The sequence below is a fragment of the Wyeomyia smithii genome, chromosome 2 (assembly GCF_029784165.1).
Source record: "Wyeomyia smithii strain HCP4-BCI-WySm-NY-G18 chromosome 2, ASM2978416v1, whole genome shotgun sequence".
In the NCBI taxonomy this organism is placed as follows: domain Eukaryota; kingdom Metazoa; phylum Arthropoda; class Insecta; order Diptera; family Culicidae; genus Wyeomyia; species Wyeomyia smithii.
This window is the reverse complement of record NC_073695.1, coordinates 232,783,606-232,809,951: the sequence shown is the minus strand read 5'-3', so window position 1 is coordinate 232,809,951 and position 26,346 is coordinate 232,783,606. Positions and strand designations below refer to the sequence as shown.

The 26,346-nt window shown below is 37.0% G+C and overlaps 1 protein-coding gene across 7 annotated transcripts in view; it reads right to left on the bottom strand.

The window, feature by feature from the left end:
* The window catches only part of LOC129720387 (insulin-like receptor), a 246,067-nt gene that overhangs the window by 78,850 nt on the left and 140,871 nt on the right, over positions 1–26,346 (bottom strand). For all 7 annotated transcript variants that reach the window (XM_055671853.1, XM_055671851.1, XM_055671857.1 and 4 more), the window contains 2 exons: positions 1,950–2,239; positions 404–532 (listed from right to left, as the gene is read on the bottom strand). In XM_055671853.1, coding sequence (XP_055527828.1) covers positions 404–532; positions 1,950–2,239 — 419 coding nt within the window. The remainder of the gene's footprint in view (positions 1–403; positions 533–1,949; positions 2,240–26,346) is intronic.

The window sequence follows — 26,346 nt, the reverse complement described above, 5'->3', positions numbered from 1 at the left end:
ATACACGCACGAAGGGAAAAACGAATGCATGAATGTGTGTTATAAAAAGTAACGAATCGAATCAAATATTAATCTCTTTGAATTTCCTATTTTTTATTGGAATAAATCATGGAAAATTTAAAAAAGGTTTCAAATTAACATGCAGAACAGTGCATTATTTTAAAGAAATAATAAGAAATTTCTATGAAATTGTAGAAGTAGTTCTAAATTTACGATTTCTAAGTTGTAAATTGTTGAACCAAAATGATGTCTCAGGAAAAATATCGACTTCAATTAATTTTTTTTTCTTTGGTTTAAACAGATAAAAATTTAAGACCCTTTATGTAAGCAAATCAAATAAGTTCTGCATGATACTGAATAGCTGTTTTTCATTTTAAAAATTGTATCGATTAGAAACTCTTACCTTTACGTAGTTTTCCGCCCCGGAAGCTATCGCATTCCAGTCGATCGTATTAGCGAAGCAAAGCTTCGGGTTCTTCTCGATCCGAACACCACCGCGAGTAATGTGGGTAAGCGAAATTAGGCCAACTTCCTGTAAGAGGAGACAAAACAGAAAAACAGATGCTTAAAAGACTGTCACCAATAAATATTCAACTGCACAAATCATTCCATCGCTTCCGATCAACGAACCTATTATCACTATGCACCGTAGCTGACTGGCACTTGTTGATTTAAAACCCCGAGCCGGGTTGTAATTACCAATCGCTAATCCGGTTAATTGCGACCCACTTTTGTTTTCCTCTCTAACGATCAAAACACAGCGCAAAATTTGCTCCTCGAGCGAGTACGCAAACAAGCGCAGCACGGTATGCAGTCTAGCGCGCTTCGATCTGCGATCGACCGATTCGATTATTATTCAGCCTTTCTTCCTTCCTTGGCTGATCGTCGTTGTCGTCGCCGTCGTTCGGTTCAATAGAGCACGAAACAACGACGCGTGTACACTTGGTCGAAGAACTCACCAATAACGATAATAATAATAAAAACAAGCAGATCCCAAAATGAGAATCCCCCCGGTGACTGTCATTAATTGCTTCGCTTTTTTCACTGTTCAAAGGTGCTGGATGGTAGTGCCAAAGTGCTATGCCAGACCCCGCAAGGTGACAACCCTCTCCTGGATATTGGAAATGGCTTCCCTCCATTGGAACCGCTGCTCCGGTGGTGACCGGTCAAAGCAAATAAAAAGGAACACGGCTTCCTGGCGCGTGACCACGGTTGGTTATAAATCAGTAAAATTCGACTATAAAGTCGCTTTTTTGCTGGTTAAAGTCAAATGAACATCTTCGCGCAATTCCAGCGGATTTGGCTGACGATCAGTCGGAAGATTGTTTGTTTTCGTGCGGCTCAAATTTGTCGGACAGACAAGTTTGGTGGGTTATTAAACAATCGAATCCATGCTGGTGAAGGATCTCCACGAAGCAAAGTAAAGCAACTTCAAAACTCAAAAAAACATCCATAATTTGACAAACTAACAGATATTACTCTTTTTATCAAATCAATAAATAATTGTGTCTTCAGATTACCGTCGTCCGGGGTCAAAAGAGTTTGAAACATCACTGAGTTGCCGCCATTTTACTTGAACAGCTCGTTCCGTTCCGAATGACACAGGCCACGGTGGTTAGCCCCAACCGCAATGGTATAATTTTAAGCAGTAAAACTTCAGGTTTTACGATCCACATGACCATTGTTGGAGTTAATGGTTCAACAGTTTTGCACCGGACGGGCGCCTAATCTAGTTCTAATTGAATGATTCCATCCTCTGTAGCGGAGGAGAGTATGCAAGTTGTAAAAAAAATGAATAAATATTGCTCAGTGATGAATTTTCATTTTTGTTTTTTTGTTCAGAATTTAATGAATGGGCGCCATTACAGTTCATCGATCGTGAAATAAATTCTTAGAAAATGGAAGTGCCTGTCATTTACTGACAGAACGGATGAAATATCTCAACCTACCTCAATGTGCATCAGCTCGTAGATCACGATTGCGTAGTTACTGACGAGTGAGCTGCCCCGGATGACGGCCAGGTTCGGGAAGAGCCTCCGCAACGTCTTCAGGCCATTCACCCGGAACAGCAGCAGATATTCGGTGATTTCTGTTAGCAGCGGAAAGGAATAGTTTTCGAAACTCGCCTCGCTGTACTTGTCGATCAGGAGAATATGCACGAAGCCCTCGACTACGACGCAATCCTTCAGCCGCTCCAGATTGGAGGGTGAATTTCGCACGTCCACACTGCCGCACACTTCTGCAATTAAAAGAGAAAAGGAGACAGAGAGAGATAAATAACAATTTAGTTATCGATTCGTAATAGAAATAATTTCACTTGATACGATTTCATAATAAATCGGAACCTCATGCTGTGATTTTCTGAACATTGCGTAAACCTGAAATTTACTGCTCTTCATGATAGAATTGTAATCGCGCAGATGACAACAGTACAATAGAGTCCAGAGTCAAATGTCATTTCAGGTCTACTTCAAGAGGAAATTTGAACTTCTGAAGACGGTGTTAAGGGGCCGTTCCTAAACCACGTGGTCATAAAGAGGGGGATGGGGGGTTTGTCAAAAGACCTCGAAAGACCACGCACGGGGGTGGGGGGGTTAACGAAATGACCACGTAGTCTTGTTTGTTTGTGGTTTATTGTTTGTCAAGAATGGAGCTTTTGCATTTTAGAAATGTAGAATGTACTGAAAGTTCAATAATAAAAATGTAAAATTTGAAGTGAAATTTTGGCACTTGAAAAATAAAAAGACCACGTGGTTAAAATCGCAAGGGGGGGGGGGTTGGCCAAAAGACCACGAAAGACCACGGGGGGGGGGGGGGGTACGAGGGTAGAAAAGTGATCGAAACATGACCACGTGGTTTAGGAACGGCCCCTAATAACTGCAGCAAATCCTTCCGTTTTGGGACACAAGTAATCATATAGCAGTGTTTGAAAAATTCACGATTTTGGTTTGAATACTGAACATTTATAATACAGTAATCACCCGATTATATCTGTACCCGATTTTATCTGCCCCCGATTTTATCAAATTTTCACCCGATTTTATCATCATAAAACATTACATTTAAAAACTGTCAGGGTGAACTGATTTTCTATTACGCTTCAATATTCAAAATATTTTTCATAATTCTGTGTATCATTTTGGATGCAGTTTACATTAAAAATTCAACCGATGCACAATGTTACATTTTGTTGTTATCGTGCGAATAATTGAATAATGATACAAATGTTTATTAAAACCGTATAATATGTTCGGAGAAGTTTCAAAATATTTAAAACGCATCTTTTGATGTAGAAAGCTGGGTGATCAATCCTCCTAAAGGTGAGATAGAATATTTACTTTTTCATTAGATAAAGATAGACGCTTGGTGTCTTAGGCAAGGTATTAGGTGATCTCAAAACAAGAAACTTTACAAAAGACATCATGTTTCTATCTCTTACCTATTGCAAGCAACATAAAGTTTTCTATGAGATGGCATTAAAAATCGTTATTTACATTTTAAGATTTTTTTGGTTGCAATATGTGAGAGATATCAGCATGCTGTCTTCGGCAAAGTTCAGTGTTGTGAGAACATCTAATATTTTGCTTATGGTACTGCGCTACAAAAAAGCAAGTAATTCATTTTACCAATTCAAACAAAAACATGAACGAATAAGAGACTTAATTGTAATTTATTTGCAACTTTACATCGATTTTTTTAGGTTTTTTATTTTTTTAGGTTTGTTCAGAAAAGTTTTAGGCAACTGAATCATCTATCTAAAAAAATGTTTTAAAAAAATAGTGATGATCGATTTTTTATAGTCATCTTTTGTTTTTGAAATTTTTTTTCAGTACAGGATCTCAAATTGAATTTTTTAAATATTTTTTATAAAAGCTCGGACAGTTTCCTCAAATTCATCCCTTGACAACTTTTCTCTATCTTTTGTCATTATTCAGATATATCGATTTATGAAAAAACAACTGCAGCTTTTTTCATATGTTTGTACAGATAAATTTTCCAAAAAAAATTAAAATCGCTGATTTTACGTATTTAGTTATTGATTTAACATCTTCAATAAAAAAAAATTAAAAATTTCCCGATTTTATCACTTTCCCTATTTTATCACGCAAAAAAATCATCAGGGTGAGATATAATCCGGTGATCACTGTATTGTATTTTAGCCACTATCATATTCAGTCAAAGTTTTGGGACGATTTTCTACGTTTCTTTTTTCAACTCAATTTAGCCTTTTTTACGCGGTTCCACACAAATTTCGAACGTATCTCCCACTTAAAAAACTGACTGTAAAACTATTTTTGAAATCAGTGAGATGCGGGGCTTACGATGTTTCGTTTATTGTTCAATCAGAGCACACAGAAGAATCCAAAGAATTTTGAAACTCCAAAGCATTTGTTTTAGCAACCGCTTTTTGTGCAGCTTTGATTATTCATCTAAATACTTGAATTTGTCTCTAATACGCTATTCAGAACACTCATCCATCACATGACCTAGGTATATTTTTGAAACCAACGCAACAACACTGTCGGAAGCTCAAAAGTTAAAGCTTTGCGATGATTTTCAAAATGATGTTACTCATGAATTGGATTAGTTTGAATGGTCTAATTCTACCAGTTTAGCCAGAAGCATGTATACTTTCACTCATTATGCACTGTTTACATTGAAACTCGTTATAAAAACATTATAAAAATATCTATTTTTGTATTTATCAAAACGTTCCCTGAAAACATCGAGACTCTTTATAAGCCTTTGTAATTTTACAGATGGATTTAGCCCACCTTCATGAAACAGTAAACGGTATTGGATCATCGAAAATAACAAAAACTAAAATTTGGTCAACCATCTGTAACAAAGGTTACCCCAACTTCTGGATGCTCATAAACTGGCAAATGGTTAATAGATCCTTGCTGTCTGATCAGGTTTTCGCTAAATTTACTCCAATGTGGAAACAAACTACTTACTTCTTTCTTAGAAATGGTTGAACATAATGCGGAAAACGTGCAGTGGGGTAATTTTCCCTAATTTAATTTTCCCAGTTCCCCGGTACTCCCGTCGTTTTTTCGGTGATTTAAAATTCTCGCCTTTTTCCCGCTCTTCCTGTTTTTCCTGGAAGAATGGCCACCCCACCCACTGTATATAACATTGTGGGTTCAAATATTTTATTCCACTTTGATTTTTTGATATTCTCAATGTGCTTTTTGAAAAAAAAAGATTCTTATCATAAATTAGCCCTAAGTATTCAACTTGATCAGACCAATTTTAGATCACACTGTCAATCTTAACAACGTGATTATCGGTGGGTTCAAAAAGTGAAACTCTTGGCTTATGAGGAAAAATAATTAATTGTGTTTTTGATGCACTAGGAAAAATTTGTCATTTCTGCAAATATAATGGAAATATATCTAGACTTTTTTGCAGCCCTGCATGTAACACAAAGGTTTTTTTCTTTTGCAGAACTGTTTGTTTCGTCACAAAACAGAGACTGCTCACATCCCGGTGGTAAAAAAAGATAATTAAAAAAATCAGACGTAAAAATATTATACAGGATTGAGTCCAAAATACTTCCTTGAGGTATACCAGCTCTAACAGGCAATCTATCAAATTTACCATTTAAGTAGTCGGCCTTAAGAGTGTGGCCAGTTAAGTTGCTTTGTATAATTTTTGTGACGTAATGAGAAAAACGGAAAACAGAAACTGAATATTTCTTAGTTATTAAACCTTTATACCAAATGCTGTCGAATGCTTTTTCTTTGTCTACAAGTAACTGATGAGTAGTCGAACGCCCATGAGAAAGTTCGCGAAAATACTATGGAGATAAATACAGGTCCGACTCAATTATCCGGGATTCGATTATCCGGAATTTTGGACATGTCCGAGTTAAGTTGAACCAATCAGTGTCAATTTTTTTTGTTACTCGAGAATTTACCCACAAAACTTTACTTTACTTTTTTCCACAAAAATGATTTCTGATAACGCCACTCTGCATCATTCAAGTAACATAACGAAAGAATGAGAATAATCGTTGTTTTACGTTCGTTGAAGGCAAATTTGTAAGAAAAAGTTGGTGATTCGATTATCCGGAAAAATTGATTATCCGGAGTGAAAAAAATTTCGAGTCCAACCTGTATTATGAACTAGTTTCCTTGTTCATTCGTTTGTGTCTTGGACTTATACTCCATTGAACTGTTTGCATCATCTTACTCAAAATATCATAAATTTCAATTGAATCCAACAAAAAATATCCCATTTTTATCAATTCGCTGAATTCACGGTTTTAACAAATTTACGGTGAAGTTTTTTTTTGAACGTGATAAAATCGAAAAAGAACTGTACTTCATGTTTAATAGGACTCACTACGTTCGAATTCAAATTATTGAGGGAATGTGGTATGAGTTATAACGTCTTGTACTCGATGTAGAAACGTAAAATTTAATGTTTTTGCTCTTTTTTGTTTTCTTTTGCTCGTGTTTGTTGTAGATACAAAAAATTCACCGTTCCTTTTATTTTCGGACAGAAAGCACATACATAAATTATAAAGAGTTTTTCACTCAGATTACAACATTTCAGATTCACAGTGGTGCTTATTATTGGAGTCACTTCACGGTAAATTATATTTCACTCTCACGCTCACTTCACTTTTTTAGACCTATTCCCGATTCCACCTCAAGTGAGGTGACAAAAATCACCTCCGTGGAGTGAGATTGCCAGTGAAGTGGAATTGAGAATAGGACAAGTGAAATGAGATTGTTTCCCAGCTCAAAAATCTCTAAGTCCCCGAAAGTGTTTTTTTTTGTTTTTTTTAGATAACACCAGATCTTGACGTGTTCTGCATTTCTAAGACATTCGGCATAAAAAAATGTTATTTTCGGTATCGAAAATTTTCTGAACTAGTTTGCATTTTTTTAATCGGGCAAAAAAATTAAAATTTTACCGCTTTAAGGCACGGATCAAATTCTGATTCGTTTCGTTACTGAAGAATAAATCATATATTTACCGATAGATCGCGAATCAATCAACTTTAAGACTTCTGGCATCTACGTGGAATCATTTCACCGTTCAAAATGGTCGTGAAATGATTCCACGCGAAACGTCGCTTTTTCCGTTCTCACTTCACTGATATGACACCTATAATAACCCTGATTCCGCGGCAGATGTCACTTTGCGACGTTTTTCTCACTTACGTGAGTCCCGTAATAGGATTTTGTTCACTTTACTCTGATTTCACCGTGAAGTAACTCCCGTAATAAGCACCAGTATCTCCCGCGTCTACTTAAGAAGCGCAAGGGTTGAATCACATCTGAAACCGCATAACAATGAAAATAATCCGACCGACATTGACGTTTCTTATCAGTTTTCACGTTTTCGATGTTATACTCTTCGAGGACTGGAATGGGTTTTGAGGGTTCCTAAGAACCTTCGAAAGCTTTCAGAAACCATATTCCATGATTTAAGTTGTCTCATGAAATTTTCATTTCGCAAGAGAGTGAATCTATATTTGATTTCCGTTTCTAAATCTTTAAAAATGTTTTTCAAAGATCTAGTGAAAAATCATCACTAGATTTTTGATATTCTTCAAACGTATAAGAAATTGAAAAAATTTCACTCGAGCCTTAAGAACAGATAAGTTCCGGGCATTGAAAATTAAATCTCACGAATCATTTAATGTTCGGTCAATGATCGCACTTATTTTGTAAAACAATATCACAATTCAAGCTTTCTTCGATCGTGGAACATTTGGATTTTTGGATTTGGACCACTGCGACCATTGTTTTGATCTTTTGTGCTATACCTCTTCTTTAGTCGTGGCAGACATATCACTATTGATGGAAGTGATCGTCGTTGTCATGTTGCACTCTTTCTGTCAATTTGGCACTAAATTTCGTATGAAATTAATTACCTCATTAGGATTTGCAGATCAGACCTCGAAAGGCTCCAAAGTTCCTTTTCCAAAGGCTCTTATTCTGCGCTGTATTAGTGCACTGCAGTGGCAGAACAAAAGTTCTGCGGTTTCACATTCGAACCCACAGAGACGACAAATTTCGTCACTTGACTGACTAATTTGTTTCAGGTGATACTTACTTGGACAATGTCTTGTAAACAGTCCGGTAGTTGTTCTTAGTTCCTTTTTATTTAAACTAAGCAATTGCTGGCTTTCCTTCACGCTTGGTTTTATGAACCGTTTCGACTGGCGTAGCCCTACTGAGCATTTCCAGTTCTCCTGTATTGTCCGGTGTTCTCAGGTTTTCAATTCTGCTTTCAAGGCGCTTGATGACACCCCACAGAACGGTTCTGGGCCAATTAAATCGGTTCATGACCCCTGTCTAGCTAACGTATCGGCTTTTTGATTGCCTTCCACTCCGCAGTGACCAGGAACCCAGTATAACCATACTTGATTCCTTTTTGCCAGTTTTTCCAGTGAAAGGATGCACTTCCATACTAGCTTAGAGGTACATGTGCAGGCTTTTTGTGCGTTAAGTGTTGCTTGACTATCAGAAAAAACGCATATGTTAGCATGCCTGTATTTTCTAGCCAAACAAACTTGCGCACGTTCATGAAACATTAGGATATAAACCGAATAAAATTCAGCAGAGCAAACGTTAAACAATATTTTTCCATTGAAAATAATTTTAGTATATTTCACAATCGATGTTTGGTAATAAAATCACCGATGATAAAAAATTTAGATCCGTTTCTCGTAATTTTATCTATTGTGAGTTTTGTTGTTTCTTGAGAAAGATTTGTTTTACGACGAACTTGAATAGTCCTTTTTGTGTTGCTTTTGAAAGCTATTAATCGGATATCTAGCGCCTGAAAAAAACCTGGCAAACCTGGAATTATCACAGAATTTTCTTTTATCGGTAAAACCTAGAACAGTTGGGAAATTTTAAGAACAATTTGAAAATTTTTGCTTATGAAAAAATATTTTGCTGCTAGCTTTCGTTCTAACGCTAATAGGTATACTTATGTGGATGTTTTTTGCTATTGATTCGATTGTCACAAAGATTGATGCATTCTGGATCCAAAATCACAAAACCAGGTGTATCGTCGTTAAAGGTACACAAAAGGCTTTAATATCAAAAAAAGATAATCATTATAAAATATTGAAAGAAATCCGTTTCAGTTTTGATGAATTTTCGTACTTTTTTTCGGATATCGCCCTCAAAAGTTCAGACTCTTTGTTGGTCTACCTCAAAGGCCATTTTTTCCGGATCCTTTCATGTCTGCATTTCATCCCGCGTCCCTTAGCACTGTCATTCAATTTCAGCATAAGAATTGTCTATTATTTCTCGATTGGATGTAATTGGGAGGATTGAAGTCTCTTGTCACAGTACCATTGAAGCACGTCTCGACTCTGGTGGCAGCTCGCTAAAACCTGTCAAAAACTTTACAGGACCTTTGTGAGTCTTAATGAACGGAAGAAGACATTTCTGCAGGCACTCTTCTCCATACAGTTTTGAATCTGTTGTCTTGTTTGAAACAAGAACCTAGATTTCCTGTCCACAGTTATAAATCCCTTATCAAATCGAGAACTTCTTGACAAATATTTCAGCACCATACAATGACCTGGTAAAATTTCAGGCGTGCATTCTTCGTACATCGTCGATAGTTTTTTGTGCAACTTTCGAACGCGTCTTTATATCACCAGATTTTGCTTTATCGTTCTTTTTGGTTGCATGCAGACAAGAAAATTAAGATAACCATTAGAATTTCAATTTTTTGTGATGTCGTAGTTCGAATGTGCTCAGTTTTCCATTATTTTTCCTAATACCTCTAACCTCAGCGTAAAACCTGTGTTTCTCGCGACACACTACGTCTTCTGATCCATCCGTACCACAGTTACACATTCAGGGAAATGTTTCAGCACATCATACACGTGGACACGTTGTGGATTTCGCCACAACAATATTTTGTGATTTTAATACCTGATCACGCCGGATTAATGCGAAAGTCAAAAATCATCTCGGCTCTCAATACCTTTAATATGAAATGTTTTATATTTTTACTAGGAATTTTAGTTAAGTTTTTTTTTTTGAAGCAGCACTTTGGTATTTTCCAACTGATATCAACAATAACACATTGGTATCAATTTATGGCAGCACAAAATTTGGGTCAGCAAGTGAAAGAATAAATATCGATCCTATGAATTCCCATTTCTATAGAAGAAGTGATATTGCATCAGTTGAAGACTCATTTTAGTGAATTTCTTTGAACGATAAACATTAGGGGTCTTCACATCGAGCTCGTATACAAATACTCAGCCGTTAACTGTATATCTTCCATTACTCGTCAATGGAGGTGAGTATTTTTACGGCTGGGTATTTGTATACGAGCTCGACATGAATACCCATATTATTTTCTAAGCTCCGTAACACGAGATGTAACCACCAAGCAGATGATTCCTAGACTTCCTAATTGTAACCGAAGCATGTCCTCTGCATGTGTGGGACAGTCAGAACTATGTAATTTGACTATGCAAACAGCAACCCACAATAGCCAACAGACAAAGTGACGTTAGACAGAACCTGGAAACAGAACCCTGTGAGAGCAAAATGGTTCCCATATTGTCTGGCCACCCGCACTCTCAACCCAACAGCACTTCCCCTCCCATTGCATCATCCGCCGCATTCGGGGTCGCTGTGGATATTAGATACACCGTAAATCACTCCCACTTGAAGCGCGGTGGAGTAAATTTGCTCAACAAATTTTGCTATCAGTTGCATTTTTATTACTCGTTGGCGCCGCTACTTGCGCACTTGCGCGCTCTGAGTGAAGCCGGCGTAAAATGTACTGCCAGGACTTTCCAACCGCACCAACCAGTGTGTGGTGGCTGGCTGGCTGACTGCACATTCTTTCACGGCCAGGAGTGAAGCGACTGCAGTACCGGCGCGACGAGTTCCCATGCCCCAGAGAGCAGCAGACAGGCAAGGCAAGCTCAACCGACGACGGTAAACCGCATAATAAAAACAACGAACTGCAAGCAAAAGAACGAACGACGACGACGGACGCGCTGAGGAAACTGGAGATAGCGCAAACCACCGCGCAAATCGCGGCTCCGTATAGGATCCGGGAGTTGGAGCGAGAACGAAGAGAAGAAAGAAACACTACGCGTATAATAACAAATATTTTGATTTTTTTTCACCGTTGATGTCGTTACTCTTTTCGACACACGGCAATGCGCGCAGTTGTTATTTATGAATGCCTCAAAGCTGATAAGCAGGCGCTAATAATAACAGCAATTTTTTTCGTTCTTCTTCCAGCTCCAGCCGAAATGAAAAAAAAAGCCACACAATCCTGGATGTGTCAAACACAACGAATCACCATAACCATTCATTCATGATTGTCATCGGTACATCCCGTTGTTGGTTTGGGCCTCTTGGCCCACGTACACTGCGCATCGTGCGTAATAGGCGTACGCACTTCCTGTCCAGTACAACAGCAGCAAGGGCCATTCATGATGAGCCACATTGAAGCATGACATAGTTGGAGCGGTGACACGGCAGGCGGCAGTGCGGCGGTCGTCAAATGGCAACTTGAAACTGTTCGGAAATAGGACACCGGAGTGGCCGGACGCAATCCGGCGGATAAGAAGATGACGTTGCGTCAGTGGGTTTTCTCTTCAGCTGAATTGTTCTGTCAGTTCTCCGGTTACGACGGTGCGCATCAACGGCGCTTCGGTTGTTGGTCCTTCGGTTTTAAAAAATGCGAAACTTATGACTTCGTTCGGGAGGGTTTACCCACCGGTGCAAACTTTTCGTTCGTTTTGCATAAACTATAAACGTTGCTTTTTTTTTCTACCGAGAACCTGTAGTAAAAGGTGAGGTCTATTTATATTCGCATTACAAAATTACCCTTTTATAATGAGAAATCTGATCAGAAAACCAGTATTTATCACCCAAGAATAGCGGTTGAGTTGGGTGGGGGAATCACTATGAAAAATAACAAATAACCGGTAAAATCGCCTGATATTTTTATAATGCGAGTGATTCACCTTTGGGCGGCCGAAACCACCTGTTGTGCTCAAGATTAAAAATAATGAACACCTTCACGCCGGGTCTCCGATTTGGAGCGATGATATTAAACAAACTACTTTTTATTCCTCAAACAGTTTTTTTCTTCCCAAAAAAAAAAACAAATAATTTCTTCAGGGGTCGAACTTTTTTAATTTTTTAATATAACTCAGAAACGACAAAATTGATTAATATGTGATCTATTAGGGACTTGCAAATAATTAACTTAAACAAAAAAAAAGTCAGGGTACTACACTGAAAAAATACTATTTTTTTTTTCAAAATTACTGTCACAGATGTCGATATTTCATTGGATGGAAATGCCGAGAAGGAGCGTCCAAATACCATATTATGGGCATCCCTCTAGGCTCAAGCAGGTTTTGTACCGAGGACATAAGAGGAAGTGCCCCACTTTATGCAGGTCAATTGAGGAAGAGATTTTAGGAATGTTACTTGGATACTTGCCGCTACTAGAAGCCGAGGAATCCTCAGCAAGTAGGAAGGAGTAGAAAGAAGCTAGTGTGAGTGAAAAGTAAAGCGGCCTCCCGGGACGTCACGGGATTCCCGAATCTCGAATAATTTTCATTCAAATCCCGACATCCAGAAAAAATTTGTTTTCTTCAAAGAAAATGATTGGAAAAGCGAATTAAAATAACAGATCTGTGACAGATTTCTGTTTGCTTATGACTGAATTTTCTTCACCTCTGTAATTTTTTGATATGTAATCTTATATAAACAAACCCGGAATGAATCATTTCTTCAACTCTTTGTCTATAAATATGCTAAATAGGATTGAACTATTTGATCTTACATTACGAACTAATTTCATTTTGACGTGGACTACGTCTTCGTTTTCTATACTGGGATGCATTCTGTAAAAAATTAAATGTTGCGTCAGATTTCAAACGATAATAACAACATAACCACATGAAGGATAACAATAACGAATATGTTATTAGATGTATAAAGTGTTGGACAATTTTGTAATACGCTAGTTATTACTGTTATTTCATTACTCAAGGAAAAATTTACGCGAACAATGAACCAATCACATGCGAGCATTCCTAGCACAGACATGAATTAACATCAACCATTCCCTGTGATATTCCCTGTATCAATATCAAAAAAAAAAAATGACAGAGTCTCTCCGTCCCAATAGGTCAATTCATGTTGGCTTCCACGAAGTTAGACTGATTTGATGTCTCGAAGGTAAAGGTTTTTCGAAAATTTTGAAACAACCCTTTTTCTTGAACAATTTTTGCATCCGCAAATGCAGAACATCCGCATGAAAATTGACATCCGCATTAAAATTGACATCCGCATCATACCATGCGGACATTGAAAAAAAATATCGCTTTATAAAATATTGCAGAAAAATGTTCCTTGGTGTATTTACTGCTCGTCCAAATAACTTTTGCACTGGGGAGGGGCATGGTTATGTGAAATAAGCAAAACAAAACACAAGGGATGCTACGGATATCCACATAAAACCATAAAAACCATAAGTTACTCGACGCGCAGGCGCAGATTATTGTTCTTAAAGTGGAATAGCTGCTTAACTAAAAGAGTTAGATGCTTGATGTCAAAATACAACTTGTAGAGTTAACTTTAATGTTTAACTCAGTTAACAACAAAACGCATGTTTATGACACACTTCAGAGAGAGAATTGCAGTTTAGTTTTCAAAAATCAATGGATTTCACATTTGTTCCTTTCTAAGTGCTTCTTATTCTCTTTAATTCGACGTTTTTAAAATTAATTACGAAATTTTCTCAGCTTACCAACTTGGTTTCGTTGGTAAGCTGAGTAATTTTCGTAATTAATATCAAATTGAATTGAACTTGCTATGAAACTTCTTGTGCTAGACCTTGGCAAACATAATCGAAAACTTAAAAAATTGAATTACTCTGCAGTAAAAGGATTTCTTCCATCAAATAGGGTCCTCTATCTCCCCTTAAAGGATTTTAAGTGAGCTCCCTTACACCCTGTATCAGTAAAAAAAACTAGGGGAGGCTTAGAATAAAAATACGTAAGTCACTGAACAAACGAATCGATTCTGTGTGCGGACTTTTTACCCTTTGTAACTAAAAATCCCTCTAATTACAGTGTTTAGTCCCACGTCACCATTTCATACAACCTCTGAACAGGCCTGTGAAGCTTGCAGTATTCATGTCTAATGACTTCATACATTTTAAGTTTAGTAAAGTTTTCATCCCCGTCTGGATGAGGAATTTTTTTTAAGTCTAAGTCACACCTACTGTCTTCGTTCATTTTTCGCATTCTCGTAAAAATTACATAGGGGTAAGCGGGGTAAGACCGCCCCCTTGAGCAATTCTGTTTATAGAAAAAAAAGTTGCGGCTGCAATTTCATTTTTTCTTCGCTAAGAGGTTCTTCTATTCAATACCCGCATTTAAAAAATAAGAACTGAAATATTTTTGTTTATTTTCCAGCTTTTTTTTTTTAAATTTTAAAAATTCATTGAAAATGTGCAGATCTTTTTCATGCGGGGCAAGCCCGCCCACCAGCGGGGTAAGATCGCCCACCATTTTTTGAGGATAAACAATATTTTTAGGGCCGAAACGGTTGATTCTATCGGTATAGTGTCTCTGACAAAGTTGTAGATGGTATTTTTTTTTTCTTTTTAAATAAAATATACACTGTGAAAAATCTGAAAAAAAAATTTTTTTTTCGAAGTTTTAACTTATTTTGTTTTCTGATTATTCAAGTTCAAATCAATGTTTAGGTAACTTTTTTGGTTTTCAAAATAAATATATTTTTCAGAATTGGGGTTTTTCAAGATATTGAATTCATAATATACCTATCTTTAAGCTAAAAATTAAAACTCATTAAACCTATCTGTATGATTCTTTTGAAGACTTATTATGTATAGAAAAATACTAATAATTATTATTTCTTTTATTTATATTTTCAATTTTCTAGGTTTTTTTTTTTTTGAAGAACAAAATTACCAACGACTCTATACACCAAAAACACCGTCCAAAAAAAAAATCTTCACAAAAATTGAGCTATTCATGGAGTAATAGAACTCCATGATCCAACAACCATAAAATTTTAGCTTACCTTTTGTAGATTTTACAGGCAAAAACATGTTTTTTTCTCAAAAAAAATTAAAAAAAAATATTTTTAATTCTATTTCTATATTTTTTCTTTAATTTTTTTTAGAGTGTGTACTTTTTTCGAAAGTAAAAAACTACTATTTTCAATTCTGCCGGAGACGTCATACCTATCAAACACAGCGTCCTGGCTCTAAAATTATTTTGGTTCATTAACACCATTTTCACACAGGTTTACTTTTTTCAAAAATAAGTCTTGTTAAAATATATTACTAGAAAAGCTTAAACCAAATCGAAAATGGTCGATTAACATCGATGTCTTATGTGGCTTGAAGTTGCTTTACTGATCCTGTAAATATTCCCTTTGTAGTGTCGAGGCATTTGGGTCTTGAAGTAAAACAACAAGCAGTTGGATTCGTGGCGGTTTTACCCCTTGTATAGTGAGCGGCTTTACCCCCAGCGGAACATTTTCATATTTGACCGAAAAAGTAGTCAAAATTACAAGATTACTCACGGCCTTTGACATTTCCGAAAGAAGATAGATTCAGGCAAGCGATTAAACGTATATTCACGAACAAAACAATAGATTTTTAGACTGAAAAACCTTAAGTTCCCTTGCCGCAAAACAATAGCGCATTGACTGGTTGCCAGCTGAAAGGTTGTTTTTGATTATTTCTGCGACCGTTCGTGCACTATCAAAACAGAAAAACGTGCAAAATGTTATGTAATTATACTGTAATAGACACGTTAAAGAAATTTTTCAATTATTTTATAACTTGGTAGTAAAACTACGGTGGGCGGTCTTACCCCGCAGGGCGGTCTCACCCTGTTCACCCCTACATACATTTTCCACTCCACAAAATTTAACTTTCGAATCTTTTCAAAAATATGCTCCAAGCAAAATTTGAGCCTAATCGGATTTCGAGAAGTGGAGCCTCAAAGCGGTCAGTGATTCACTTTTTTACTTTTTTGACAATGAAAAAATGCACAGGGAGTGAATAGTTCATGAAATATAGAAATCGGAACATCGTTTTTGTTTGTCTCAGAAATGTATTATATTTAAAAAAAAATTTAAATAATCGACTTTCTAAAACTAAAAAGATTTTCGAGCTGGATCCCAGTTAGCAAAGCAAGCATAGTTTTGGGTGCTACATTCCGATTCGGAACATGACCTTCTGTTTATTTATACACAGACTTCGCAGCCGACTCATTTAGTGTACAGGACAGTTGCGGGGCTAGCGCTACGATCCTACTGACACTAACAGTCTCTCCCGAGTCGAGACTCGAACGGGCTTGTTAGGCCAGCATCGTACCTCGAGACCATCTGAGAGACAGTTACCAGTTACCATATACTTTTTTTTAGATATCACCAGATCTCTACGTTTTATGCATTTCCAAAACATTTGATATCAAAAAAAATTCGGTTTAAAAATTTTCATGAACCTGTGCCTGTCCAATCGTTTTCGATGTTTCACATTGAAAATAATAATTTTCAGGTTGTCATCAGTTGATCAGTTTTCTTTTACAAAAATCACCACGTTTTTACTTCTCCTTGCAATTTTTCTGACTTCCCTCGATTTCCAGGGAAATCATAAATTCTTCCCGAATCCCGGGAAGCTGAAAACCGTCGAGAAATGGACGCTCTAGTGAGAAGATACTGATCTGGATCCACCAAGTTTGTGGTACGATCGTTACTATACAAATTCGTATTTTATAGTCTCTGGGCACCCGGCCACCGGAATCGTATGATATTCGCAGTGGAGAGTTAGCTGTGGTGTTACGTTTTGTTTCATATGGAGGGTGGGACTCAGAACATTGGTCTGTTTGCTTTACGTAATTTATGGATATCGCCTAATTTGTAATTGTACCAGAACCAAAAATTAATTACGTTTTCATACTGGGCACAATCATAATCATGCACAGTCTCTAGAAAATTCTGATTAAACTCGATATCTGGTTGAAAATCTTGTTTAAATGAGTAAATTGTTGAGTTAATTTTCCATAGAAGTTCTTGTTTTTTAGTTGCTTATACTACTAAACTATCAAACTCAACCAATTAGAACATTCGAGGCGTCACAATTTTCTCGTTGAATATTTTTAAATTTGTTATTTTCGGATAAAGTAGTGTTACATAAATGTTATGTGCATTATGGTTAATTGTCTGCTATGAAAAATGATACTGAATGTCCAAAGATCTTTTTCTGCAACTGTATCTAAGCCGACAGATCGATTAATATGATCGATTAAGGATCTGGATGGTATCATAGCTGGTGAGAGCGTTCATTTTTTTGGTTTAGTATTTTGCTATAATTCTGTTTAATATGAATGCATTACGGCAGCTGCATTCCTGCGAATCTGTATCGCGTGGTTTTTAAAATTTATCAAAATATTTAGTATTCGGCATCCCTTGTACTTACATATGTTCATCATTATACATCATCGCGCGGGACTAGAACAAATTTTCGATCTCATTGCTTCCCACGGCAGATCTTAATATTATCTTAGTCAATCTAACTAAAACAAATATCGGTTCTGATCGCGAAAAAGCCTACCTAAATATTCATTTTTTTATTTCGCGTAATTTAGCATTATTTATCAAAAAGTGACCAGAGCTGTGCCTTTTCCAATTAACACAATTCCCATCCTGTGATACTCGTGGAGATGTAGTGGTACCCGCGGTCTCTAAAGAAAACGGGTATTACCATCCCTTTTTAGTTGTTGAATACTTCAGCTAGATTGCTAATTAGCATAAAAAATGTAGTGAACTCTAAAGCTAAACCTATACTATAATCTAAACATATTTGTATGTTACACCTAAATTTGTTAACCTACCTTAAAGCTACTGCGTTATATATTAGTTTCTGAACAACTACACTTACAATCTAATGAACCTACATCTAATGTGAGATAAAAATGATAACACGAGAGAAATTACTCTCTAGTTGATAGTGCCATCCACACATGCATACGTGGACGAAACTCGAACGGTCATCGATCATATCTGATCGAGAGCAATAAATCAGTCGAAATTAAAAGGTTAACGCGTTCAGTTCGATATCAATCCATAGTCCCAAAGTTAAGTCCGCGCTCAGAAGATTGGCCTTATTCGCTACTTTAATCGGCGTAAGGTAGGAAAGGCCGCAAGGATCCCAAGGTGAAGCCTGGAAGGCTAATGTTTCCCTTAAAAAGGTGGCCATATTTGCACCTCCCCGTCAGTGAACGCGGACGCGTTTTAGTAAATGCAAATGCACTAAGCCTCTGACTGCCACTAGTTTTGGCGAAGAAAACCCTTCGGTTCTGGCATTACGATCCGACTTGGCTCGTTCACAAGTAGTACCGCCTTTTGGTCGTGGCCGGCGTCGTTATTGGTCAGTGGTAAAGGTATTGTGATCAATACAAATTGCACAATGAGAATGTAATGCTAGTCCCAAGCACCATTCATCTGGTTCGTTTTACAATTTTGTTGGTTCGACCAATACGGGCAGTCTACCTAAGTTAAGCTAAGCTAAACTCAATCAATTAGAACATTCGAGTTTAAACATTTCCCACTCGTGCTTAGTAAGATCGCACTGATACGCAATTTGATTGTTCCGATTTCGGTTTCCTCTTATTGGTGTTAAGAATGATCGGATTATGGATTGCTAACCTTTTTACACCTTACCATTTTAATTTCCAAATCGTAGGTAATTTAAACTCGATAGAATGCGTTAAAAGCTTACCACACATGCAAAAAGTTTCACCCTTTTACGCACCTCAATACGAACGAAAGCACAAGCACGGATGCCAAGCACGCCTGTTGCCGAGTCACTGTCGTCATAAATTAATTTTTTTTTCTCGTATTCCAAAATATCGGATCAAACTGGATTTTCGCGGATGCTCTGCTCCACTTGCTGAGGCTGTATCACCTCAGCGGTGATAAGTGCACGAGTTTACAGGTTTCTTAGCCTTTCGTTCGTGATCGCTGTCCGTTAATCTAACCGCAAAAGACGGTGTCTGCACTAGCAGGAGGAGCAATGCAACACGACGGAAACAGGTTCGCACTCGAGAGGACCCAACCAGAAGATTATAACCGTTTGCACCCAGGAATGGGTTTATTTTTACATCGCTTAGAAATCGTTGTTTGTTGCCTTACTTTGAATCATGAATTCCGGTTTGGGCAAAATATGCGTAGAGCAAATGTAAGAATGATTCACAAGAGCGACTGGAGCCTTGCTCTGGGGCCTTGATCCATCGTTGATAGAAGCAAATGGACATTGTTATTGGGGCTTCATGTAAGTATCCTGACAAATTGTGTATTTTATTTATCTAACGTTGAGCGCTGTGGAAAAATCGCCCAAAACATACTGTAGTTATAGGAGGAGTTTAATCCATTTAGTTTCATCGTATTCTAATCAAGGCATGTAGAATGTTTGCTATTCTCGGTCAATTTCTCCGTCGCATCTAAAGATGCTTATTATTATTTCCATCAAAAAGCGTCACCTTTTTATTACGACTGTAGGTAATTCTGTATTAAAATGCTGATCAGTAAACTAAACTCTAGTAGTACGAGAAGGATTTCGCTCCAATTCATCCAGCCGTTAGTCAATGAAATATCTAGAAGTATTTTTGAACAAAATATAATTCGCAATATTTTGGCCAAAGAAATAAATGTGGAATACCGCTACGGCTCCTGACACAATTCCATTATAATCAGAGAAAACTTTATCAGCTGCTTTGCCGAGTTTGCGTGAAATCTCTCATATATTGAAACTACCGTACGCTTTGTCAAAGGTGACGATAGCAACACTCAAATAGATTATTCATTCTGACCCAAGCAAACGTACACCGAATGGTTCCACAATTTAGCAATTTCATTGTTTATCTGTTTCCCACTCTAATCTGCCACGTGTAGTGAGCGACCGTTAGCGAAATCATTATTTTATGGCGACATCGTGGTTCTAAGAAAATGTAAGGCGTGAACTGATAAGACGCCGGCTGGTGAAGGGACGTATGGTGTAATATCCTGATTCCAAAAACCGTTGCGAATTGACGATGACAAAAGTGAGCCCTAAAAATTCCGCAAATCACAATATACGAAACGTTATCACATCGAATGTTGGCTTGGACTGCACCTCGTTAGGGGGATCAGAACTCGAGCAAACAACGATAGTGGAAATCAATTTTCGTAGAAAAAGCAAAAATTACATTTTTCGTCAACCACAGTTCCGTTTCCTTAATCCATCTGCAACCAGGCTGGCGCTAGGAGCGTTTCGCAGAACTCACCGTGAATCATCATCTTCTTTGTGCGAAGGAAGCAAATCAGTCAACAATCAGCCCCGAAACGGCGTGTCTAACATCCCAACAAGTGGTTTTCGCCCACGGGTTTGTTCCCCGAACCCGGCCTCCGCTCTACGGGAGAAAGTCATTAAAACGCTCAATTTAGCTAAAACACCACGGAAAGAACGGGAAAACTAATTTTAACTATGCGCCGTCAATTATTTTTGCTCCGATAAACCGTCATAAATCTATTTTCAGCAGCAGTCTTAGCGCCGCGCTCCACAATCGGGACTAATTTCCCGCTTTAGCTGTACACTATTATTATGAATAATAATAATAAAAATAACAATAATAACCGACAATGACGAATTTTACAGCTAACGGCATAGCAGTGGGCACGGTGCTCCCGGCCGGGCAGCGAAAATAGTGAACCTCCACACGGGAAGCGATAAACTGTGGATGTGTTTTTCCCGGCGTTGCTGGCTGTGGTGACGCGTCATACGGTTACGCGCGCGTTATGACGGTTTTTGTTATTCGCTGCATGTGTACCTACTAGGTTCTGAGTGAGTTGTGCATAAATGCGGAACGCTTCGCGGATCCGGCGCCAGCGACGACCGTTTACCGCCGTCATTTCGCTATTCTGAGGGTGATAGGTTTTTGTTTTTGCTTCTCACGTCGCTCACATGACATGAATGGCTTCCAAGATGAGTTTGTTGCTAAATCGCTGATGACCTGGGTTCAGAGCGAAAATGGTTACAAAACATACACACGTGACACATATTCATATATTTTTTATTTTATTTTTATACTATTTTATTTATATACTCGTTGATTGTTTTATTTTTCCGGTTTTTTTAACTAGAAATTTGTTAATTTACTATAGCTATTGCTGTTTTTGAGGTGGAAAATGTAATCTTGTGTTTTCATATCAGAGTCGAAAACATAGTTTCAAGCATGAAGTCAGTATTTTCCGGATATTATGTTCTTTCGTCTACTATTGACACTTGCAAATGTTGAGTGAGGAAAATCAAGAAATTTATCGAAACCGCTCTAGTAGCTTGGCTAGATATAGAAGAAGCATTTGATAATTATAAATCTCAATGTATTCGCGATTTATTCATTCATCGGAATATTTTACGGTGGTCACTCAAAATCTATTTTCGATTTTCCATTTTTCTCCTGGTTTACCCGTTGATATTTCTCAACTTTTCTGATCAATTATAAAAAAAGAGGAAAACATCATTTTACATTTTACAGCAAAAACAATGTTATAAAACTATAAAAACTTCGACTTCAGTAAGTTGCTTCGTAGAATCCTGCACAATGTCCGCCCTTAATCTTTGACAATATTCACCTTTCGCACTTATTCTTATCTGTTTTTTTTTTCTAGCTGTTAACCTGCCTGGACTTTTAATGCTTCTGTATTAGTACGCCAATGGAATGCATGGAAAAAAATAACCTCCATACTTGGTTCAGCGGTAGCTTATCTAAAAAGCCTCCAAAATTCGAGCACAATCGGATTTCAGGAAGAGTAATTTCAAAGTTGTCAAAATTTTACTTCTCTGATTGATTAAAAAATGCACATAAAACTGTCAATATTAAATTTTGTTCATACCAAATATCTTAGAAAAGCGTGAAACGTCGAAGCTTGTTGTCTTAGCGCCGCCGAACATGAAAAATAACTAGGGTATCGGTTTGACTATCGTCAGGTTTGTCCAATTATTGGCTGGGGGGCAGAGCGTTAATTTTTTGCATGATGGTTCTTCATATTGCAAAACATCTTTCTACGAAATTTCGGTTCTCTATGACTTCATTAACGATTACATGACAAACCTTACGATAGTAGAGCCGGTACTCAACACATTTCATATTTCCGCAAAAAACCAATGTGAAATGCATTCAAACCCGATTATTCAAAAATATCAGGATTATAACGAATGTTGATATATTGTTACGCACTGTTTTGCATCAACTTGTGTTCTAAACTTGGTCTCGTTAATAGTTAAAATATCAAAATTTCTATCAAAATTACTAACTGATTATAACAAATTATAGCAAGTTTTGTAAGGTTTTTGGCAGAAAAAGATCAGAATTAGTTAGAATGTACACTATTTTGTCAATTGAATAACAAATTCTGTTATATATATATATATATATATATATATATATATATATATATATATATATATATATATATATATATATATATATATATATATATATATATATATATATATATATATATATATATATATATATATATATTCTTTAGAAAAACACACTTTTGAACATTCAAGTGTATGATAACAAAATTTGATATAACTCTGTACTTTCTATTATTCTGGTATATCAAGAATATTGCAGGCTTTGTTATTTCTATCAAGTTCAGATATATTTGTGATACCCGTTTGTTATAATCTTTTGATCGGGAACTTACAGAGTTCTTATTATTTATATCAATACCGAAGTTTTAAAAGATATTCTCCAAACATCCACACCATGGCACACGAACACCATTGATAAAAATATTGATAAATATATGTCACTTGAATTAAAATTATGCACTTTTGAACGCAAATAAAAAACCTGCAACATAAATGTGCTGCTTGTGATTGAAAATGAAATCAAAAATTGAGTTTTATTATTTCCTACTGAATTTTTTGGACCGGGAAGCATTACCAGGTAGCTCCATTTCAGTCCGGTCCAAAATAAAATCGAACTTTCCGATCTTCCATCTAGTTTAACACTGAGCAGTCCGTATTCATACAAAAATACAGTTTTTTTTGTTAATTTTTCTTCAGAAACGGTTGAACAAATGAAGGTGAAGACACGCAAAAGGATAATTTTACCGGTGTGAAGCCTTGTTTCCCGGTTCTCCCGTCCTTTTCCCCGGTCATTAAAAATACTTGTTTTTTTTTCGCTTTTCCCGTGGCCACCTCGGTTGGGTTGTACTAAAAGATCGGAAGAACTCTCCATTAGTTACTCTGAAAATGGGACTTATCGAGGACGCAATAGTTAAAAAAGTATAACTTAAATCATGATTATTTTGAGTTCTTTCTTGAGCTCACTACAAATTATTTTTAGTTTTAAAAATGGAATCGCAAATGAGAAAAATACATTTCATGATTGTTAACATAATTTTGCTGAACATTCTCAAAGTTTCTGTTTTAGGGCCAAAATCCTGGATTCATTATGTGTGTTTTATGTTTATGAACTAGCGATTAATAACAACACCTTCAAATTTTAGCTCAATAGATATGATTGTTTTTGAAAAGTTGTTTCCACTTTTGCAGATAGATAGAGAAAATATCTAAGCTTTCCGACAATCAACTGTATATGGTAAGAAGCCTTGTTTCCTTCTACGGAAATGCTTGTGTCATCACAGAAACTTGACTTTGCTCATCCTAGAGTCAAATCCGGAAGCTCTGAAGTCTGAACATGTTGTACACGATCGGACCCAAGATTGAACCTCGAGGCATACCTGCTCTGACGGGATGTCCATCAGGCGTTGATTTCTAATAGGCAGCTTGCAAAGTTCTATCCGTTTTTTTTATTTTAACTATAGAAATTGGAAGATTGAGAGCAAATGATTGTATTTTTCAGGGGTGACTCGTCCATAGGTGCAACCAATGCATACGAGGTACGCCTGACCAAAAATATACTCCAAACGCAAATTATATTTTATTGATTTTTAGTTTCACTCTCAAACAGTAACAAATAGAATGGAATAGAATAGAATAAAATGACTTGTTTTAAAACGCTCGACGCGGACATGATTGAGATTACTTCCTCGAACTGCGATTTTCAGAATTTGTAGTTGAACAGGCAGGTTCAAAAGCCACGAGTCGCCCCTGGTATTTTTATTGATGTGACCGTCATCCTTTCAAGAAAAACATCCTTTGAACAGTTTACTAATCGGAAGAAGCTAGTTTATTGGTCGACAATTTTAAGCCATTGTTGAATTTTGATCTAACTTTAAAACTTTAACGTGAAACAAGTTTTTGAATGTTTGTTTTTTTTTCTCGTTCCTTTCATATATGATATGAAGATATTAGTGAGAGTTTCTACGCTAGATGTACTCATAAATACGCAACTAACACTAGTTGTCTGTCAGCTGCACGATAAAGCAATCTTGGAACGTCGAAGAGCAGTGGTTTTTGACCGGTGACCGCTCTTTCACAATATTCAAACGTCGAGTCTGGTACAAAGAGACAAAGACACATCCTCTTTAGAGGACCGTAAAAAATCCTGTAGGCTTCGATCTGCGTGGACACCGCAAGTCGTTGTAGTCGCGAGGGAGCGTATCCGGCGAAAAAAGCAACGTTCAGTTTGAAGGAGCGTAAAGTTCACGGCGTATCCGAGTCGAAAACAGGCTCAACAGAGCGAAAATAACACTTAGGCCGAGGATATACTGGCGCGGCTTGCGTTGCGAAGGCGATTCGTCTTGCCGTATATTGATGTACAGCCCTAAGTAGCGCACGCTGGTCACGAGCTCAGCCACACAATGCACAAAAGGATCGATTATGAGCAGCAATAAGGAGACAATATTTTGGAAACCCAAAGGAGTGTTCAGGCGAAGTAAGCTTCCACTGGTTTTCATCGATAAAGCATCAAAGTCTGGGTAATAAAATGGAAGTTTCGAATCTTTGAAAACTTCCGGAGATGACTACTATGTAAGCCAGCAAAACGGTGCACTAGGGCATGATAGTTTAAAAGTAGAAATTCGAGAATTTAATTATTTGCTAACGATTGTGTATGTTTCAATCTTCAAGTATGATCTGATGACTTTCATCATTTTCGATTTTGCATCTTCTGGAAAAATTGCCATTTTGTTTTCTACGGTAAAAGTTTATTTCAAAACAATTAACTTTCTCATTTCAATCGATACAGAAAAAAATGTGTTTTACAATGTTGTAGTACTTGAAATTTCATTAAAGTTTGCTCAAGACCTAAAGCTGCCATGACTTCAATTTACTGAGATATGATGTGTTCTTTGAAGGCAGTACCTTAAAATTAGTTTTTTTTTCTACTTTTCTTTCCTTCTTATAATACTAGGTTGTGTTTAGCAAAATTTAAAAAAATAGTAAAACGAACAGCTTTGCTGTAGACCCTAAAGCCCGTACATTTCGTCAATAGGAGATACAATAATTGTTAAGTTGAAAAAGGTGGTACTTTTTTAGTATGAAATTACTAAGCAATCTACAAACTTTTGCACCTGCAACAAGTTTCATCTGGAAGCCCAAAGTTCGCTTTTCAATAATTTATGAAGGTTCTGAGTATTCGTTAGTAGCCTGTGCGGTGGTTTTAAGTATCTTTCGATTATTGATTCCTGAAATCAGTTTTTAGGTTCATCCATATTTTATCCATGTCACTCGTCGTAGGTTCGAATCCCGGCTTGGGAGAGAGTGTTAGTGTTAGTAGGATCGCCCCGAAATTGTTCTGTACGCTAAAACAGTTGGCTGCGGAGTCTTTGTATAATAAACAGAAGGTCGAGTTTCGAATCGGAATGTAGCCCCAAGCCTTTGCTTTTTTGCTGTGAAATGTACAAATTTGCTAAATATATCAACATGCATGGTGCAATTCAACTGGAGATATCAACAGCGGAAGAATGGCAGTCAAGCTCCCCAGATATGAACTCAATGGATTTTTTGTCTGGGTTAACATGATGTGGAAGTTTGCTGAGTACATGATCTCCAACTTGGAACAATTCAACAATTATCCAGAAAATCTAGGATACCCATGGAATCAATGCGGGGCGGCTTCGACAGCTACGAAAAGCGCTTGGAGTTGGTGGAGCTAACTAGGGAGGGGTTATTCCAAACCATCTGCTGTAGAATGCTCAATATGAAGCAGGGTAAGGAGCCTATTTTGAGCATCCAATCCTGTTCTAAGCAGTTTGCATTTATTTTGAATGGGTCGACTGATGATTATTCAAATATTTTTCTGGGTGGTTCACGGGAGAGAATATCAGGGATTGGTTAGTATCTATTCATGTCGTCTGTTCTGGGGGT